Below are 18,008 nucleotides of genomic sequence, written 5' to 3' on the forward strand. Positions count from 1 at the left end.
GAGGACCAAGAGCAAAGGGCCAGGCATCTTACAGTTCTGTAATACTAATAAGCTGTGATAACGTAGCTTTGTCATTATTTTGCTTCCCTCATAAAAGAGTTAAACAAGACTTGGACACGTGCATAATATCTAGTTGAATGAGAATTTTTAAAAAGAAATGTTTGAGAATTATGCTTTGATGAAGTATAAGGTTTGGCCTCAGGCAGCCTAGTTTTGAGTACTGGGCCTGATGCTCATTTAACTCCGATCAGGAGCATGTCATTTAACCACTGTGAGCCTTACTTGCCTCATTCATAAAAAAATGGAATAAGAATGGAACCAATTTCAAAGGATAACTGGGAAGGCTGAACACATGAAGGTTCTTAGTGTCAATGGCTGGCTCAAAGTGCCAATCTGTTAAAGGCAGCCACTGCTGTATGTGCCAGGAGTTGTGGTTAGAATAGGGCAGACAGCTCCATACCCCTTTTCCACTCAGCCCTCTCCCAGTTTCTCGAGTCTGCATCTTCCAAGGTAACAGGAAATGTTTTAGAATGCAGGAGGAGAAAAGAAAGAGGCATTTTTAGCATAATGAGGCCCAGGTGTTTGGGGGGACACTGCTTCCGGCCTCCTGCAGGGTCTGACTGTTGTGTAGATGGTTCCCCCGTCTGGATAAGAGGCCTCTTTTCTTCATCTCTCATCCTGTGGCCTCAGGGGTTCCCAGTCCTCTCCACACCTAGGCAACCAGATGCAATGTAAACAGTGAAAAATTGCCCAAGGCGGGAAGACTTGACACAGGGGTGTGGGGAGCAGACTGCTCAGACTAGAGACTGCCAGGTAAATTGAGAGAAGGCCTGCTTTAACCCCAAGACAAAGAGGCCTTGGCGGAGAGTGAGATCTCCAAGCAAGTGAGTGACAGAGGTAGGATTCAAACCCACTCACTGAGAGAACTGAAAAAGGCAGAAGAGGGACTCCACTTACTTTTCCCTATTTGCAGAAAGTGTTGAGGAGAAAAAAGAATTTCCTTTCACCCTACTAGATTCTTGGTGAAGATAATAACAAAGACAGATTAACAGGAGAAGAACATTTAATTACGTAGTACATTAGTATGGGAGCCCCACAAAGATATGATGCTAAAGAAGTAACCAAAGCAGGAAGCTTTTATGCCTTTTAGACAAAGAAACAATTTGTGAAGAATCGAAAAGACAAAGGGGTTTCGACAAGGGTTAGTGAAATAGAGCTGAAGCAACAAGATTTGTTTATAAAACCTTCTTGGCCCTAAATACTCTATCTCTGGTGAAAAGGATGCTGTCTCCCTTCCTGGTACAGGGAAGACATCTTTCGCCCGGATGATTTATCTTCTGCTTTCAGAGGTACATAGGAGGGTCAGAATTTTTTTTCTTATACTCGAGTGTTTCTCTAGTACCTTTAATTCAAAATCAGTATGCTGAAGTGGCGTATTTTGGGTTAACACTCTAAGTCCCTACAAAAGCAACTGGAGCCTCTAGAAAATAACTTTCCATTCTTTGGACTTGAAAATATTATTAGTAGTATTTATTATTGTTAAAAGAAAATTTCTGGTGTAAAAGGGGTCAAATATGTGGTGACATTAAAGAATTAAAGAAAACAAAATAAATTGTATATAATAAAGAAAATTTTACAGACACTTAATATCCAGATCTAGTTAGCATTTATTAGTGATTCATAAATCAGGAAGTATTCATTCTAGAAAACAGAAAAGAATTCCAAAGAACAGTACAAAGTAACAGAGTTTTATAGCCCAAGGTAAACAGGAACAAGGGAATAAGAGAGTTATAGAGGGAGGCAAAGTTACTTTTCTAAGTCCTCACAGCTAGGAAGAAGAGTTGGGATTTGAACCTAGAGCTGACTGCTCCGAACACCATGCTCTGTTGACTAGGGTGAAGTCACATCCTAGATGCAAATGACATATATAAATTCATCTCTATTCACTCAGGGGAAGAGAGGGAAGGAGAAAGGAAGGAGAGAATTTAAAATAGTGTGGGAGCGTGGGGCATTCCACCCTGCAGTCAGGAACCTGTGCTCTGCGGTGATTGTGCAGTTGGGGAGATGTGATCACTGGTCTTTCATGCAGTCTCAGGCTCTGCACGGTGCTTATAGTATGAGCAGATTGCTATGTAATAAAGGAAGTTGTTGTTGTTGTTTTTTTTTTTTTTTTTTTGCAGAGGGGGTGGTGGTGGGTGGGTCTAACCTGGTCCTAAATGTAGCTCACGCATACCATCTAATGCCTAAGGGAACTTGTGATGTCTCCATTTACTGGAGGTGAAGCAATGCTGTCTGGGCTGGACCTAATTAGAGATAGTGCAGAAGAATGATCTCTAACCGAAGCTTTAAGAGTAATTCTATTTACATGTAATACCTTAAGTACTAACTGTAAAGCTTGTCTCATTGGGCTCCAGCTGTCTGGTGGTGGCAGAAAGGAAGCCCCAAGTTGGTGAAGCCATGATATTCAGCTCCTTAGTGATGGTTTATGCTTCTGAGATTTCCTGGAAGATATAGCCATTCTTGCCTGGGGGATGCAAGCAAGTCCTCAGAGTATCAAGCGTTGGTTGTAAAAACCACTATGGGGCAGAGCAGGATGGGCTGATGCGGTGATTACCTGAGAGATGAAACGATGATAGTGTATCCCATGTAAGGTGTTGCCATTGATTTGTGGACATACTTCCTGCCATCAATGATATGTATTCAGGGCTCTCTATGACACGTAGTGTAGTGTGTTAGAAAGTGCTTCAGGTCGGGGGTGGGAGGACCCAGGTTCTGTTGCCAGCTTGTTCTGTCCCCTCAGGCTCTGTTTCAGGTAAGCAATTTCTTCGTTTGTGAAGTGGAATTGATATTTCTGGGAAAGAAAATGAATATTAAGAGAACAAACAATCATAATTAATGTTTAGTGATTTTGTGAAACTTTGTTATCATTAATCTTATTCCTTGTTCCCTTACTTAAGCATTTTTGTTTATGATTCATTGAGTCAGCCTTATTTACTCACTCAGATGCTAAGGTGACCATGCACCCAGCTTCTCTGCCTGCCCCCAGTTTTGACCTTATTGCCCAGCTCCCAGCCGGGTCTTTTTCTTGCTCTTGAGCCAAGAAAAGCCATCCCTGGATCCAGGGGTTGTAACAGTGGTCATGGCTCTCCTAGAACCTTGACCTAGGAGCCAGAGTCCACGAGGAGATGGTATAGACTACTGGATCACCCCCTGGGTTGGCCCAGGGCCCAGCTGGAATGCAGCACAGCCTTTCTTTGGACCAGTCTTGCCTTTGCAAATGTAGTGCAGGAGAGAGTGTGGTAGGCGAAAAGCAAGTACAGGTATTCCTAGCTATCTCACTCTAATTGGGTAAATGTTGCCATAGAGAGGGATACCAGTAATCTGAAGTCAGACCAGCTAGTGTTCAGATCCCGACCCTCCCAACTTCTAATTGGGTGATCTTGGACGATGTATTCACTATACTTGAGCCTTAGCTTCTTCATCTATAAGTTGGGGAAAATATTGACTTGAAGGAGCTAATACAATGAGACAATGCACCTGAAATACCTGGAAAGTGTTAAGTAATGTTGACTATGCGTATCTGGCTACAAACTCCCCAGTGTGCCTACACAGTGCTGCCCTTGGAAGGCAGTTCAAACCATGGGGAAGCATGAGTCACTGGCTTCTGGGAAATGGTTCTCTATGGGCTTCTTGTTCACACCTTATGAAGCAAGGCATTCTCTTCCTTTTATTCTGGACTTTTCAAGGATATTTGTATAATGAACAACTTTAGAAGACAGAGGTGGTGTCTCCTTTCAGGTCAGAGGGCAGGCACACTCTCCAACATAATGAAGATAATTTTCTCTCTCTGGAGCAAAGGACCAGCTTGCTTACAGCCCATTATAAAAGATTTGGGTCTCCTAAGCACTGGGGTCTTCGCCTGTATTGTACCCCACTGAGTGTGCAGTTGTTATTTGAAGCTCTTCATGCTGCCCTGTGGGAGTTTGGGTCAGGGGAACCACCACCCCAAATGCTGACACTCTGGCTACCGCTGTGAGTAATAAACTATCCTTTTGTTCTGACCCAGAGGTCTGATGTCTTTTACCAACATCCATCCAACTGTGGTAGGCAAACCTGCTAGCATGCAAGATGGCTAAAATCTCTGACCCGTCACAGTTCTTGACACTGTCCTGGTCTGCTACGCTCACTGTTGTACCATAGAAGACGGAGAGGCAGGATTAGGAGGGCAGATCTTCCTCTTCCTGGAATCCAGAGGCTGTGCCAGGGGCCTCCCTGGAAGTGCCTGCTTTCTGCTCTAAGGCCTACAGTTCTCTCTGCAGAGAAGGCATTTCTGGAATAATTGGTAAGGCAGAGAATGAGGGACACCGTAGGACAATACATCGGATTCTACCTTTCACAAAGAACAATGTTTTCCAAACTCCAGCCATTTGAGTACCACCTTGATTTTTATTTTAGTCATATCTGTCTACAATCTCCACAATTGCTTTCCGAATGTTGTTTTCAGTTGACTTGCCCTTTTATTTACTTAGATAATTCTTTTGGCAAGAAACTTGATAGCACTCTGATAAATGGAAAATCCAAGATTGCTCCCTGTAATCAAAAGACAACTCTGCAAATAAATACAATGAAAACAAAAATAGTGTTATCAAATAATAACCAGAAACAGTTGTCCCCGAAGACCTTGGTTCTGTTCCTAATGTTACAAAGGGATATTAGTCAGGATTAGAGAGGATTTAAAGACAGACTATCACCAAACAGACTTTTTCCTTAATGTAATGAGTAGCATTGGGAGATGAATGAAAAGGGAGGGCCTTTCTGATCATATGATTCAAGGTTATCTGATGCCATGGGAACTTACTACCTCAAACTGTCCAAATGCTGGTAGAGGGTTAAGTGCTGCGCTGGCTGGGGTGACGTCTCACCAGAAGGGCCTCGCGCTCCTAGAGCGCCTTCCTTCCACATCAGTGGTTGCCTTGCCTCCAGCCTCTACCTTTTTCCAGAACAGCCGGAGGGGGCTTTTCAGAACTCCAGCCTGAATGCCACTCACCTCTCATGACTCCCTGTCTCCCTTAAGATAATGTCCAGGCTCTTTAACCAGAAATCAAGATCATCTACACTCTGGGCTCATGTCCATCCAACACTTGTCCTGCGTTCCAGTCACACAGGACCACTAACAGTTCACTCATTCGTTCAGCAAATTATTGAGTGCCAACTCGTGTGCTGTTCGAGACACCTGGGCTACGGCCCCTGTATGAGTTTATGGACTCTATCTAGGTACTTGTGCTGTTATGGGCTTAAAAAACCATATTTTACAGCTGTGTTGGTGTAAAGGCGAATAAAAACCCAAGCTGGAATATTTATTATTGTCATACTTACTTGTTTCCTCTGATTGAAAAATAAAGTTAACACATTGGTACTTATAGTATCATGGGCCCTAGGTACTGTGCCCACTGTGCCAACTGGGGAATTCTGCTTTTACTGGAGCATGAAAAGTGGGCACACACACACACACGCACACACACACCTGAAAGTACTGCCCAGTTCCATGAGTATTTCCTGCTTTTCACGTCTCTGAGCCTTCGCTCGCTTTGCCTACAACTCCATTCCTTTCCTCCTCTGCTTAGCTGACAGTACTCAATCATGCCCTTTTTAATGTGCGCGATTTGTTCTTGGATGTAAGGCTGCTGCTAGTTGGATCAGCATTGGTCCTCTGGGCCCATGGGGGTAATTTACTAACTCTGATGAACACAATTAGGGGGTGGTCACTGGCCAATGTCTTTACCTTTTTAGCTTCTTTTAGAATTGTACTAGGAAGTTCTGGCCAGGCCTGGAGCACAACCCAAGTCACCCAACCTTCAGTCCTCAAGCTTTCAAAATCGTACCCTATAACATTTAGTGCCTGACTCGGGCCCTATTGCAATCCCTGTTTATTTTGTGCAAAACTCTATGGCTAATTGCTGAGAGTCAAAGCCTACCGCTGTGAAAACAGGATGTTAATTACTGAAGAAGAGACCACAGCAGACTGAACAAAGCTAGCACATTGGCAGCCCCTCTCAGGCTAATGGAGCGCCCTCTGGCGAGACTGTGAGGCAGTGCCGAAAGAGGCAGATCCACGGTTCCTAAAGACCCAGGGCTTGTACCAGCTTGTTCCATTACGTAGTCAATATTTACAGAGCGACTGCTGTGTGCTAGATACTGTACTAGGCCTAGACATAATTCGCCAGGCACAGAGGAAGGCTTTCCTGGTGGCTGTCTCCCTCCCCTGGAAGGTAGGTGTCCAAGGAATGTTTTCACGGCATCATCTTAACACCATTCTGCTAAGCAACAGTCTGCTTACTTATCTGTTCCCTTCTTTGAGAGAGAAAACTTGTATACTCTTGTATCATAACATCTTGTCTGGCACTTGGTAGATGCTCAACAAGTCTAAATTAGATGTCTTAGTCTGTTTGGCTTGATATAACAAAAATACCATAGACTGGGTAGTTTGAACAACAAACATTACTTTCTCATGGTTCTGGAGGTGGGGGAGTCCAAGATCAAGGTGCTGGCAGATTTCGTGTCTGGTGAGGACCCTCTTTCTGTTTCATAGATAGTTTTTTCTTGCTATTTCCACAGATGTTAGAAAAGGGAAAGGGAGCTCTCTGGGGTCTCTTTTATGCGGGCACTAATCCTATTTATAAGGGTTCTGCCCTCATGACCTAATCTCCTCCCAAAGGTCTAACTTCATAATACCATCACATTGGGGGTTAGGATCTATATATGTGAATTGGGGTCAGGGTAGAGTGCGAATAAACATTCAGTCCGTTGCATTAGACGACCATCTGAAATTCCACCCTTGTTAATTCATTCCATTGGGTCTGTGTTGCCATCTTTGAAGGTGCCTCTTTAAATGTAAACCACCTTAGTGACAAAAATACATTCAGGTCCTGGGTCCTTAGTTATTTAGTTCTGTTCATTTATTTTAAAAAATTGTGTATCCCCGCGGTTCAGAGTTGTGAGTGGTAGATAACCCAGTCCTGATAATAGCGGGTGCCTAAAAAAAGGAGCCTAGAGATGGAGAGGGGTGGAGCAAGAAGAGAGTGAACTGGGATACAGTCGTGGCTGTCTATCATTTTTCTGTCTTGTGGTTTCCCTCCTACTCTGTGTTTATGTTATAGTATGTGGTTAAAAAAAAAATTGGAGAGTTGGCAGGGGGTGTCTCTGAAATTCATTTTATTTCCGACCTGTAGTCACTGGAATTGTGAAATAATGTGCTAAAGAGGGCAAAAGACAGGGTTCCAACTCCTCGTCTAGTGCTCTTGCATATGTAGCATGTGGTATTCTTCCACTTGGCCCAAAGGTGACTTCCATTCTTGTCGAAGGTATGATTTCTCCAAGAGCTGTGGGCCGGGTATGACTGAGATGGGAAATTGGCAGGTGCCCAGAGTTAGGTGCTTTGGGAAGGCCAGACCTAGGGGCAACATGGCTGATAGACAGTTGATGCGTTGTTCTTCTGACCCCCTCCAAAGAGGTGGCATCTTAGTTTGCAGGTGTTTGGTTGACTTTTCTCTCCCAGACTTTTCAGTCACTCCTGTTCCAGAAGGAGATGTTTTTGTTTTCCACTGATCACAGTGGCAAAGGTGATACTGAGCCCAGAGCTTATGTGCGTGAAGGGGACACACTCATGCTCTGTTGGTGTCACTGAAAGTGGGCAAGGAAGGACAACTTGACAACATGTGTCAGAATTTTAAGGGTGCATACCTTTCCTTTCATGTTCAAAATTTCCATTTCCAAAGAGTCAATTTCAATCTCAAAAGTTTTACTTTCAAAATTTCATGTAATTTTTCTTTAGTGAAGTTTCCTTAAGAACTTTGTGTTAGCATAAAGAGTTGATATGTCAGATCTGACTCATGTGAATCATACATGTAATTAATACTAATATTAACTGGTGATTAAAAATTATAAGCAAGACACAGGCACGGACATTGCATTCCCTTATGGAAGAGCCCAAATCTGTCAGCTACTGCTTCCTAATTGTTCTGAGTTTGTTCTGGAATAATCAACGAGTCCCCAATGTTGAGTATGGACCATGGTCCTCAGAGGAAGCAATTTTGACTTTATGGTTTCCCATTTTTATCCTTCATTAATTACATAGATAGAAATGCCTGCCTGATTACTTCCTGTTCTATAGTCAATTATTCCCCACAAATCACAGGTTATCCACATTAAGTAATCTAGACAGGCCAGGTACATCCTGCTAAAAGCATTTGAGAGAGATGATGTTCCTGGTTTTTCTTTGCTTGTAAAAGTCTTTAGCCTGTTTTCCAGAAAGTCTGGTGGAGGTCATTCATTTCCAGGTATTTCCTGGCTAGGGACTGGTTCATGGGCTGTTGTAACTCCTTCTTTCCCAGAAACAGTCTGGGAAGTACAAAAAGTAATATATAGGAAGGTGGTAACTACCATATCTCTATGATAATTGTTAAAATGTGTTTCTCAAAATGTTAAAAAGCATAGTTCTCATACAAATGCATAGTGAACGTGTGTGAGAGTTTCATTTAATGTATTAACAAGGGAACAGGAGGTTGAAAAAGCTGGCCCAAAGGTGGACACAAGAAGCTGGGTTTTGTTTGAGGCTCTTTAAGTCCATGGTGACCATGGAGTGTCAGAGTGGAGAGGTCGCACAGGCAGAGTCGGGTATACAAACCTCACACTTAAAGACAAACAGGCTAGAGACATAAACTCATGAATCAGCAGCATTTAGACGGTGTTGAAGACCTGGAAATGAAGATCAGATAGGAAATTAGTTAAATTAATTATGACATCGTTATGCATTAGAAGATCGTAGAGCTCTTACAGGGGTTAAGTAGCATGAAAATGTGTTTATGATTCATTGTGGAGTGATAAAACATGTAGAGAACATGATACATGATGTAATTCTAACCACCAAAGACACTGGGTATGAATAATTAAGTTGGGCAAGGTGTTCACTCACCAGTTAGCCGTAATAGTCTGAGGTTTCTTTCTCAGTTGCCAGAAAATTAGCAAAATCAACAGCAATACTTATATTCTCTTGTTGAGATTTAGAAAGCACTTTTGTGAATATATTTCATGTAATCCTCAAAAATACCTTCTCAGGAAAGGGAGGGGTATTCTGACTGCTTTCTATTCACCCATCAGTGAGGGAGGATCTCCTGCCCTAAATAGTATGAGATTGCCCAAACACACCACATACAACACTGGACAGATGAATTAGACAGTGGTTTATTAGTCACTTCTACTCAGCCCAGGGGAGGAGGACACGGCATGCCCTGTAGGCCCGCATGAGGGTTTGGACTCTTCAAACCATAAAGGTCAGGCACTCGGGCTCTGAGTTAAGTTTCCAAGAAGTTGGTTAAATTCCTCCAGGGTGGTAGAGAAGTGATGGGCTGTCAAATTCTTGGAAGTAGTACATGTATTAATCATAAATCTAAGGTTCCGCACTTGAAAGTGAGGTGGGGGGGCAAGTAGGGAAGGACACATTCCCACCCTTAGCAATATGTACCCTTTGCAATATGGAGCCAGTTGAGTGGCTTGCTTTGCGGGGAGAGGAAGTTAAGAACAGGAAGCCTGGGGTGGAGAGGGTTGAGATACAAAACTGAGTTTCATGAATGAGGGGCTTAATTTTCCAAGTTCACCACTATATCCCTAGCACCCTGGACAATGCACGGCTTATCTGGAGTATTCAATATTTGTTGGATGGATGGATGGATGAATGAATGAATGAACCAACCAACCTCTCTGGCTCCGATGCTTTCTTTGCTTGAGATGAATGATGCCACCTCGCTGCAGTGTGTTTGGAGGATTTAGCGATTCAAATGTGTTAGTGCCCTTGCCTTTTGAAAATGAACTCTCTTTGATATTAGTGCATTTTACATATTCTAGATTTTCCTGAGACTGTCTGGATGACAAATGTCCTGTGTCGTTGTTCTTGTAAGTACAATGGGGTCTACCAATTTTCAGTTCAGAAAATATAGTTATCTCTCTGAAACTTAGGTTGCTCATCTGTAAAATGGTAATAATAATATCAGTGTCGTAGGGTTGCTGGGAAGATTTACTGAGATGCGCATAAGGCACCCAGTGTTTGGCACACAGTAGGCATTCAGTTAATATTTATAGCATGAATGGTCGATTAGTGGACATGTAAACAAAGGCAAAATGTACCCGAATAAATGTTGGTTAATTCAATTGACCTTTATCTGTGAAGCTATTGGCAAATTGTTCTCGTACTTGTTTGCAAACTCAATTTGCTTAACTGTCTGTCGTACTTAATTCAGTCATCCACTCTGGGTGAGTCTGACTAATTAATGTGGATTTCAAGAGATGTTTTACACTCTTGGTGGCCTTGGATGACTTTTGGATCCCTTGAAATTGTCGACTAGGTGAAAACAAACTCAGGATTCCAGGATGCTTGCTCACATGAAGGAGGGAATTGATGCTTACTGATTTTTGATTGTTCTCATGTTCTATAGCGAAACTATGCTGTATTTAGGACCTCTGTGCTATAAATGTGTTATTTTTGTCCTAGCTGACTCTCTAAATCCTATCAAGATATGATTTAAAGACACATTGCCTGGTAAAATGCCAAGAGTGTGTTGAAAGATCCCAAGCAAATTATTCAGGTCTCTCATACTCTCCTTCCACCGTCCAAACCCGTGTTCCAGTCCCAAAATGCCACTTGTGACCTTCAAAGGTTACAATTTCTCTTATTATACGCTTCCTTTCACTAGCCTGGGAACTTTAACTTTTGAACTTTTCAGTCGTGCATCAATGCCTCGATGCACGTTAATTCCATAGATAACCATCCGAACAACTCAGGAAAGAATATTCCATTATCCGTACCACCGGACATCTGAAAGATTACCATTTTGGACCAATCCAGAAGCTAAAAACGCAGGACTGATTATTCTCAAGAATGTACTTTTTGCTGTAAAACTCTCAAGGTTCTCTTTCTCCTTCAGAACACTTGTGGAAATTGATTGCCTTGTTGCGTTTCTGGTTTGCACACCCTAAGACGCTTGAATAAATCTTTGCCATTTATCTCTAGTCAAAGCCTCCTGGCTCCTTTTGAGCTCACATTTCTTAAATTATTATTAGTAATAAGAATGGCTAATATTTATTGAATACTTACGACACTGTGATAAGAACAGCACCTACATCATCTCAGTTCTCTCGGTGATCTTGTAAATTAGTTCCTATAGTTATTCCCATCCTCTAGTCCAGAAAAGTGAGGCTCAGAGAAATTATAACATCCCCAAAGTCATGCTGCCCCCGTTAGGCTACACTTCTCATTTAAATATTACACAAGAACATAAACAACTTCCTTGTCTTCAAATACAACCATTCACTCCTCTCCCTTGTACCCATTCCTCCTCACCTCCCAGTAATTGAGAAAAGGTAGAAAGATTTTTTTCTAATGTACATGAAATATAGAAGTACAGGGTATATGGGAGTTCACTGTGACATGTTACAGTTTTTCTAAAGTTTTTGATTTTTTTAAAATAAAAAGTTTAATAAAAAAAAGTAAAAGAATCAAAAGCAGGAACTCAGACGGATATTCTACACTCATGCTCATTGCAGCATTATTCACAATCCCCAAAAGACGGAAGCAGTGGACCAGATGTCCACGGACAGATGGATGGATAAGCAAGATGTGGTCCATTCACAAATGGAATGTTATCTGGCCTTAAGAAGGAATGAAATTCTGACATATTTACGACATGTATAAACTTTGACAACGATATGCTAAGTAAAATAAACCAGCCACAGGAGAACAAATATTGTATGATTCTACTTACATGAGGTAGTCAAATTCACAGATAGAAAGTAGAACAGTAATTGCCAGGGGCTAGAGAGGAGGAGATACTGGGATTTATTGTTTAATGGGTACAGAGTTTCAGTTTAGGATAATGGAAAGTTTTAGAGATGAATAGTGGTGACAGCTGCATGACAGTGTGAATGTATTTAATGCCACTGAATTGTGCACTAAAAAATGGTTCAAATGGCAAATTTAATGTATGTGTATTTTACCATAATTAACAAAAAGGAACACAACAACAAAACCTTCAGCTTTACAATAACTAATTCATTCAACAAATTCTTATTGACTGTTAATATGTGCCAGACACAGTGCTAGGCACTAGAGAGCGACAAGCAAGATAATTCCTTCTTCATAGAGCTAACCATTTACTGGGGGAGACAGACATTAAATGGACAATCATGGAAGTAAAAGTATAATTCAAAAGTCAGACCATTGAACCTAGAACCTGCTATGTTAGATCTGAATGGCAGTTCTGGCCATTTCTCACATGATTGTGTTACTTCAAGGATCACAAGGGATGTCTTCTTTTGTTTGTTCTTCACAACAACAGCTGGAGTGATATTCAGAAATGTAAAGTCGGATCATGTGACTCCCCTGCTCAAAGCCCATTGACGAGATCTCCTCACAATGGGAATAGAACCAAAGTCCTTCCACTGGTCTGTCAGGCCCCGGGAATCTGCCCAGTCCCAGCTCTGATCTTATTTTCTGTCACTTCCTTCCTCCTCAGATGGCTGTGACCCACTGTCTCCTCATCTGAGAAGCCTTCTGGGAGTGAATGAGGGCAGCTCGTCTGTCTCCACTCATCTTAATCTAGGAAGCCAGGGAGAGAAGACCCTAAGAGAAAGAAATGGTGAGTCAAAACTGGTAAACATGCACATAGGTCCTCCTGATGGTGTCTGCCACAGAAAGATGAGGGAGGGTCCTCATCAGTCACACAGGGCCATGTGCTTAGAAGGGCCCTTGCACTCGGTCTGATGCTCTGCAGTCACCATCTTGAAATTCCTGATAATTTTTGAACAAAGGGTCCATCGTTTTCATTTTGCACTGGGGCTGGCATTATGTCGCCAACCTGGTCCTTATTCTGGCATTATGTATGGATTCATGGTATAGTGCGCTTTGAGCAGGTTATCCTTGGTTGAGTTTGTGGATGATCAACAAACTCAGAATTAATGGATTTATGGAAAGTGTCATCAGTGTCTACCGCGTAATTATTGGACTATAAAATGGAGCTGTTGCATCACTGAAATTGTGCCGCCTGCATCAGTTAGTGGCCGTGTATGTACATCCGGGCCAGGGAGTGTCCTAATGCACGAAGAAGGGCGTGGGGAGTTGCACCGGCATCTTCCGGGGGAGAGTTTATTACGAGGCGAATGTATGTGTACTGCCAGATCATTCGTCAAAGTCCTAACCCCCAGTGCGGTCGTATGGGGGGTGAGGACGTATGTAAGGTTACACACATGCACACAGAGGTAACGTGAGCGCCCGGTGAGGTGGTGGCTTCCTACAAGCCAAGAGAAGAGACCTCAGCATGGAACCTGCCTTGCCAGCACCTTGATCTTAGACTTCCCAGCTTCCAGAATTGTGAGAAATCTGTTGTTTTTAAGCTGTTCAGTCTAGTATTTTGTTGTGGCACCTGAGCTGATGCGATAGCCTCTGAATGTGGGACTGATTTGACAGGTTTATCCTCGTGTAATCTCTCCTTCCCCTGACTGCATAATCGAAATCAGCCCGTTCCTTTCCAGTCGCTTTTCATCCTCTTATCCTGCTTTGTTTTTATTCATACCATTTATCACTCTCTGATATCATATTAGATGTTGTATTCATTTCCCGCAGCCACCGTAGCAAAATACCACAAACCGAATGGTTTAAACAACAGGGATTTATTCTCTCATAGTTCTGGAGGCCAGAAGTGTGAAATCAAGGTGTCAGCAGGGCCACGCTCCCTTTGAATTCTCTAGGGTGGACCCTTCCCTGTGTCCTCTAGAGCTGCTGGTGCACGCCCTAAATCCTTGACAATGCTTGGCTTGTAGATGCGTCACTCCAGTCTCTGCCTCTGACTTCGTATGGTCATCTCCCCTGTGTGTCCCTGTCCAAATTCTCCTCCTTTTATGAGGACACCATTCATTGCATATAGGGCCCACCCTAATCCAACATGACCTCATCTTAACTTGATTACATAAACAAAGATCTTATTTCCAAATAAGGTCACATTCACAGGCCCTGCATGTTAGAAATTGAACATACCCACCCATTGCAGATGTCAGTTTAGTTTTTACCTTCCCTACTCTTTCTCGCTGGGATATGAGCTTCCATGGAGGCAGGCCTGGTCCTCTTGTTTCGGTCCTTCTGGCCCCAATGCCACGAGCAGTGCTTGCTACACAAGACAGCTGCTCCAAAACAGTTTGTCAAAATAATATATGAGTTTTAAATTCTGATTCAAATACCCAGATAGAAGTTCTGGCATTGACACATCTCCAACCCCATTTTCACTCCCTCATTTTGGAATGAGTGTCCTAGAAAGCAGCAGCAACCTCATAAAAGCCCTGGGAGAAATGGTCTACCTAGGCATTTAAAGAAATTTTTCAGTCGGAGCAAGAAATAGCTTGTCGCAATTGATGCATTATTATTAGCCTTTCAAGAGCAAGCAAGAGCCTCAGATTTTGTGTTTGAATATGACAAAATGTATTTGTACCAAAATGAAATGAAACCCACACAGAGGTTTAATGTCTCTACTTAATGTGTATTAATATGGGAAAATTCATTTCAAAATTTTTTTGACATGTCACATTCTCATTGACAGGAAGGATATCAGAAGTGTTACTGTTAATACAATTTTTACAAGTTTTGACCTCACCACTGAGCCCCATCCATATTTAAGTTCGATGATCTGGTCTTTGTCTTCCCCCATAAGATTCTTGGCATTATGCCTCAGACTTATATTTACCACCACTCTCCTGACCTGCCAGTCTCATCAGTAATTCTGATGTAGCTCGGAACAGAGAAACATCTATTTAATTGGTTTTCAACTAGCAGAACTTCAAGTTCAATTGCATTTGCTGTATTTTCAGATCTTGTGAAGACATCTGACTAAAAAGAAATATTTCTTTTCTGGGGCTTGTTGGGTGACTTTACCTTAAATTACATAAGGCAGTAGGACCTAGAGGTTTTGGAAACTGAGACTGGGTTTAGAACCTCCACTGTGACCTTCACTAGCTGTTACGGCCTTGAGCAAGGCAGTCAACCACTATGAACCTCAGTCTCTTCGTCCATAAAATGGAGACTAATATATGCTTTTCAGATTAAGTTAGGGATTAAATGAGATACTTACTATAGGTGGAGTTCCTGGTCGTGTTTGCAAAGGGATCAGGTAATTTTTTTTTTTTTTTTTTTGGTAAGGGGGGCAGCATAGGGACTGAGGTTGTGATGATACTATTTTGAATTCCTTTTGGAATTGAGTCATTAAAATTATGCAAGTTGGGCTGCCATCCCAGAAGATTTTTGTTTATTTTAAATCTTTTTTGACAAATACCAGGAGCATGAAAGAAGTCAATGAAGAGTAGATTTGGTAAGTACCTCTTACTGCTAAATAATAACTCTGTTTTGCCTTCCATGTCATTGGGATATGACAGGATGGGAGTTAAGCACTAGAAGTAACCTAAGATGTCTTGAGTGTAGACACGGGACTCTTTCTTCCCGTACCTTTCATACTCCAATCAGAAAATTAACTCCAGCATTAATGGTATAAATGGAAAACCAAAGTGCATGTTAAAACTTTCATTAAAAATAAAAATAGCATTGGTGATTACTGCAAATTACCGAGGCTGTGGAGTGGAGTGTTAAAAGTGTGGTCCAAAGCCAGCTCCCACCCTTTCTGGCTGTGTGTCCTGGGTCCCATCATTTTACCTCGCAGAGCTGAATGGGGTGTCAAGTGACCTCAAAAAGCGTCTGGAGGTTTTGGCTAGACATAAATGACAAAGATTTGTTCATGGGTATTAGAGTTTGAAAACTGGAAATATAACTAGGAATAAACCCAGTAATATTCCAAAGAACAAAGGAAAATGATTCATTTTTATAATGTAGTTGAATCACAAGAGAGAAAGGAGCCCTGCATTCTTCGCTATTTGGTCCATCAGGATGAGTTAGCTAATATCAGTAATTACTGCGATAACTCTCTGGTTGTCTTAAGTGGGGCATTGGGCAGCCTGGTCACATAGAGGTTTCCTTTGAAGAGGTCCTGTGCTCGACTGGTATCCAGGCACCAACACGTACCATACTAATGAGAATCTGTGTAGTGTCTAATGCAGGACTGGAGAGCTACAGGAATGTTTAAAAGTTTAAACATCAAAGATACATTTATTATTTTCCCTCGAGCTTCAAGTTCTGTTAATAATTTAGCAGTAAGTCTGGGAAGGGACCCTGTTATTTTCCCCTAACTTCATGCTTTCCTCAGGGCTCACCTGTGAAATGGGAATGATCCTGGGACCCGTGCCTTAGGGTTGCTGTGAAGATTAGACAAGCTTGCCCACGTGAAGTGGCTGGGGCAGTATCTGACGTACGGTGAGCACAGCGTAGATGCAAGCTCTCATTTCAACTAAGGCTCTCCCCTTTTCTGCCGCAGTCTTCTATGCCTCTGGAGCAGTGGTTCATTTTGCTTACTGTTCATCCAGATAGAAGTTTTAGATGCAGTCAAGGTGGGCATTAGCCTGAACATATGCTTAAAAGATCAGAACCTAGAACTGAGTTTGCGACAGGCAATCAGTCATCTTGACTCTTGCTCTAAGTGCCGTTGGATGGGATTGCTATTGGATGGAACCACAGCAACTTGGGGAAAATTTAGTCATTTGGGATGTAGGAGCTAAGGCCTTTGGAGTGACGGATGCGTTTTCGGATGTGAGGAGTGAGGTCGGTATCCCTTCTGTGGGTGATGTTCGCTTCCCCACTTCACTGCACACAAGATGGCGCGGAGATTGCCACATTCTTTTTAAACATGGAGTCCTTTTGTCAAGAGTCCTTAAGAGTGTATTTCCTTTTCTTTCTGGGCTCATTTTGGAACTAAAAGAAAATATTTTCAATTAATTTTAAATGAAGAAGTTGCTATGAACCATAGAAGCCAGGAATGTGTACTGTGGGTGCTCCTGCCCTTGCAATCACTCGCTTGTGCTTTGCTATCCCAGGGAGGAGTTGTTTTCCAAAGCACGTCTGGGAGGCTCTAGTCTTAGGGGGTGTCCACGGTGCAGTGGTCCAAAAAGTTTGGGAAACACTGGATAAAACACAGCCAAACTGGCTTCTGGAATTAACAAGTTCATTCATGTAAGTAATCATTTCATTTGCTCATTTATCACATGCTTATGGAGTGCCCCTTTTGTTCAGCTTTGTTTGAGGAGTGGGGATACTAGCGTGATCACAGATTGCCTAGAACTTAAAGTTTGGTAATCATGACTGCAGGACTGCTCAGAGCCTTTATTAACTGAGCATCCCTAATTTGCTCAAAAAGGAATGGGATAGCCTGTGTTTTCTGGCCTGAAAACCTTTTTGATGGGGGGCAGAGAAGGGGAGAGATACCCTTTGATTTAGTAGTCCTTGGTACACACCTTTGGGGAATGCTTGGGTTGGGAGCATAGTTGCTACATCGTGGGTACCATAACGACCTGTAAACTTTTGGTGTGCTCAGAGATGATGAGAAAATGCCAGCAGCAGCAAGGTCCCATCTTAGAAAGTAGGCACCCCTCTTCTCATTGCAATCAGCTGAGCTTCTGGAAAGTACCTGCGAGACCCATTCCAGATGCCCGAGGCAGTGCTGCTAACGTAAGAAAATAACAATAGAAGCAACAGTAGCTGATATTTGTTAAGCACTTGATGTATGTCCAGCCTTTGGCTAAGTGCTCGTTTTCTTAAAATGTAACGCCAGTGATAGCTGACATTCTCTGAGTATGCGCTTTCCAAGAATCATTATATTTAATTCTTACATTGACTCTGTGAAGTCAACACTTTATTATTCCTACTCAATAGATGAGGGAACAGAGGTACAGAGAGGTGAAGTCGTCTGCTCAAGATGCCTAGCTGGGAAGTGGCAGAGCTGAGATTGGATAGGACCCCACAGCCCATTGCTTTAACCCAGGGGTTCCCAACCAAGGGTGATTTTGTCCCTAAGTGACAGCTGGCAAGGTTTGGA

At 42.4% G+C, this 18,008-nt stretch overlaps 1 protein-coding gene across 9 annotated transcripts in view; it reads left to right on the forward strand.

Moving 5' to 3' along the window:
• Positions 1–18,008, forward strand: part of GRIN2A (glutamate ionotropic receptor NMDA type subunit 2A) — a 522,696-nt gene that overhangs the window by 104,095 nt on the left and 400,593 nt on the right. For 8 of the 9 annotated variants that reach the window (XM_036225800.1, XM_036225809.1, XM_036225808.1 and 5 more), the window contains one exon: positions 12,564–12,686. Coding sequence is in view for 1 of the 9 variants with exons in the window: in XM_036225808.1 (XP_036081701.1) it covers positions 12,684–12,686 (3 nt within the window). In the remaining 8 variants the exon portion in view is untranslated. Of the gene's footprint in view, positions 1–9,916; positions 9,949–12,563; positions 12,687–18,008 lie in introns of those variants that run through there. The other variant, XM_036225807.1, reaches the window with a different exon arrangement.

This window comes from Rousettus aegyptiacus, unplaced genomic scaffold, assembly GCF_014176215.1.
Source record: "Rousettus aegyptiacus isolate mRouAeg1 unplaced genomic scaffold, mRouAeg1.p scaffold_m13_p_8, whole genome shotgun sequence".
NCBI lineage: Eukaryota > Metazoa > Chordata > Mammalia > Chiroptera > Pteropodidae > Rousettus > Rousettus aegyptiacus.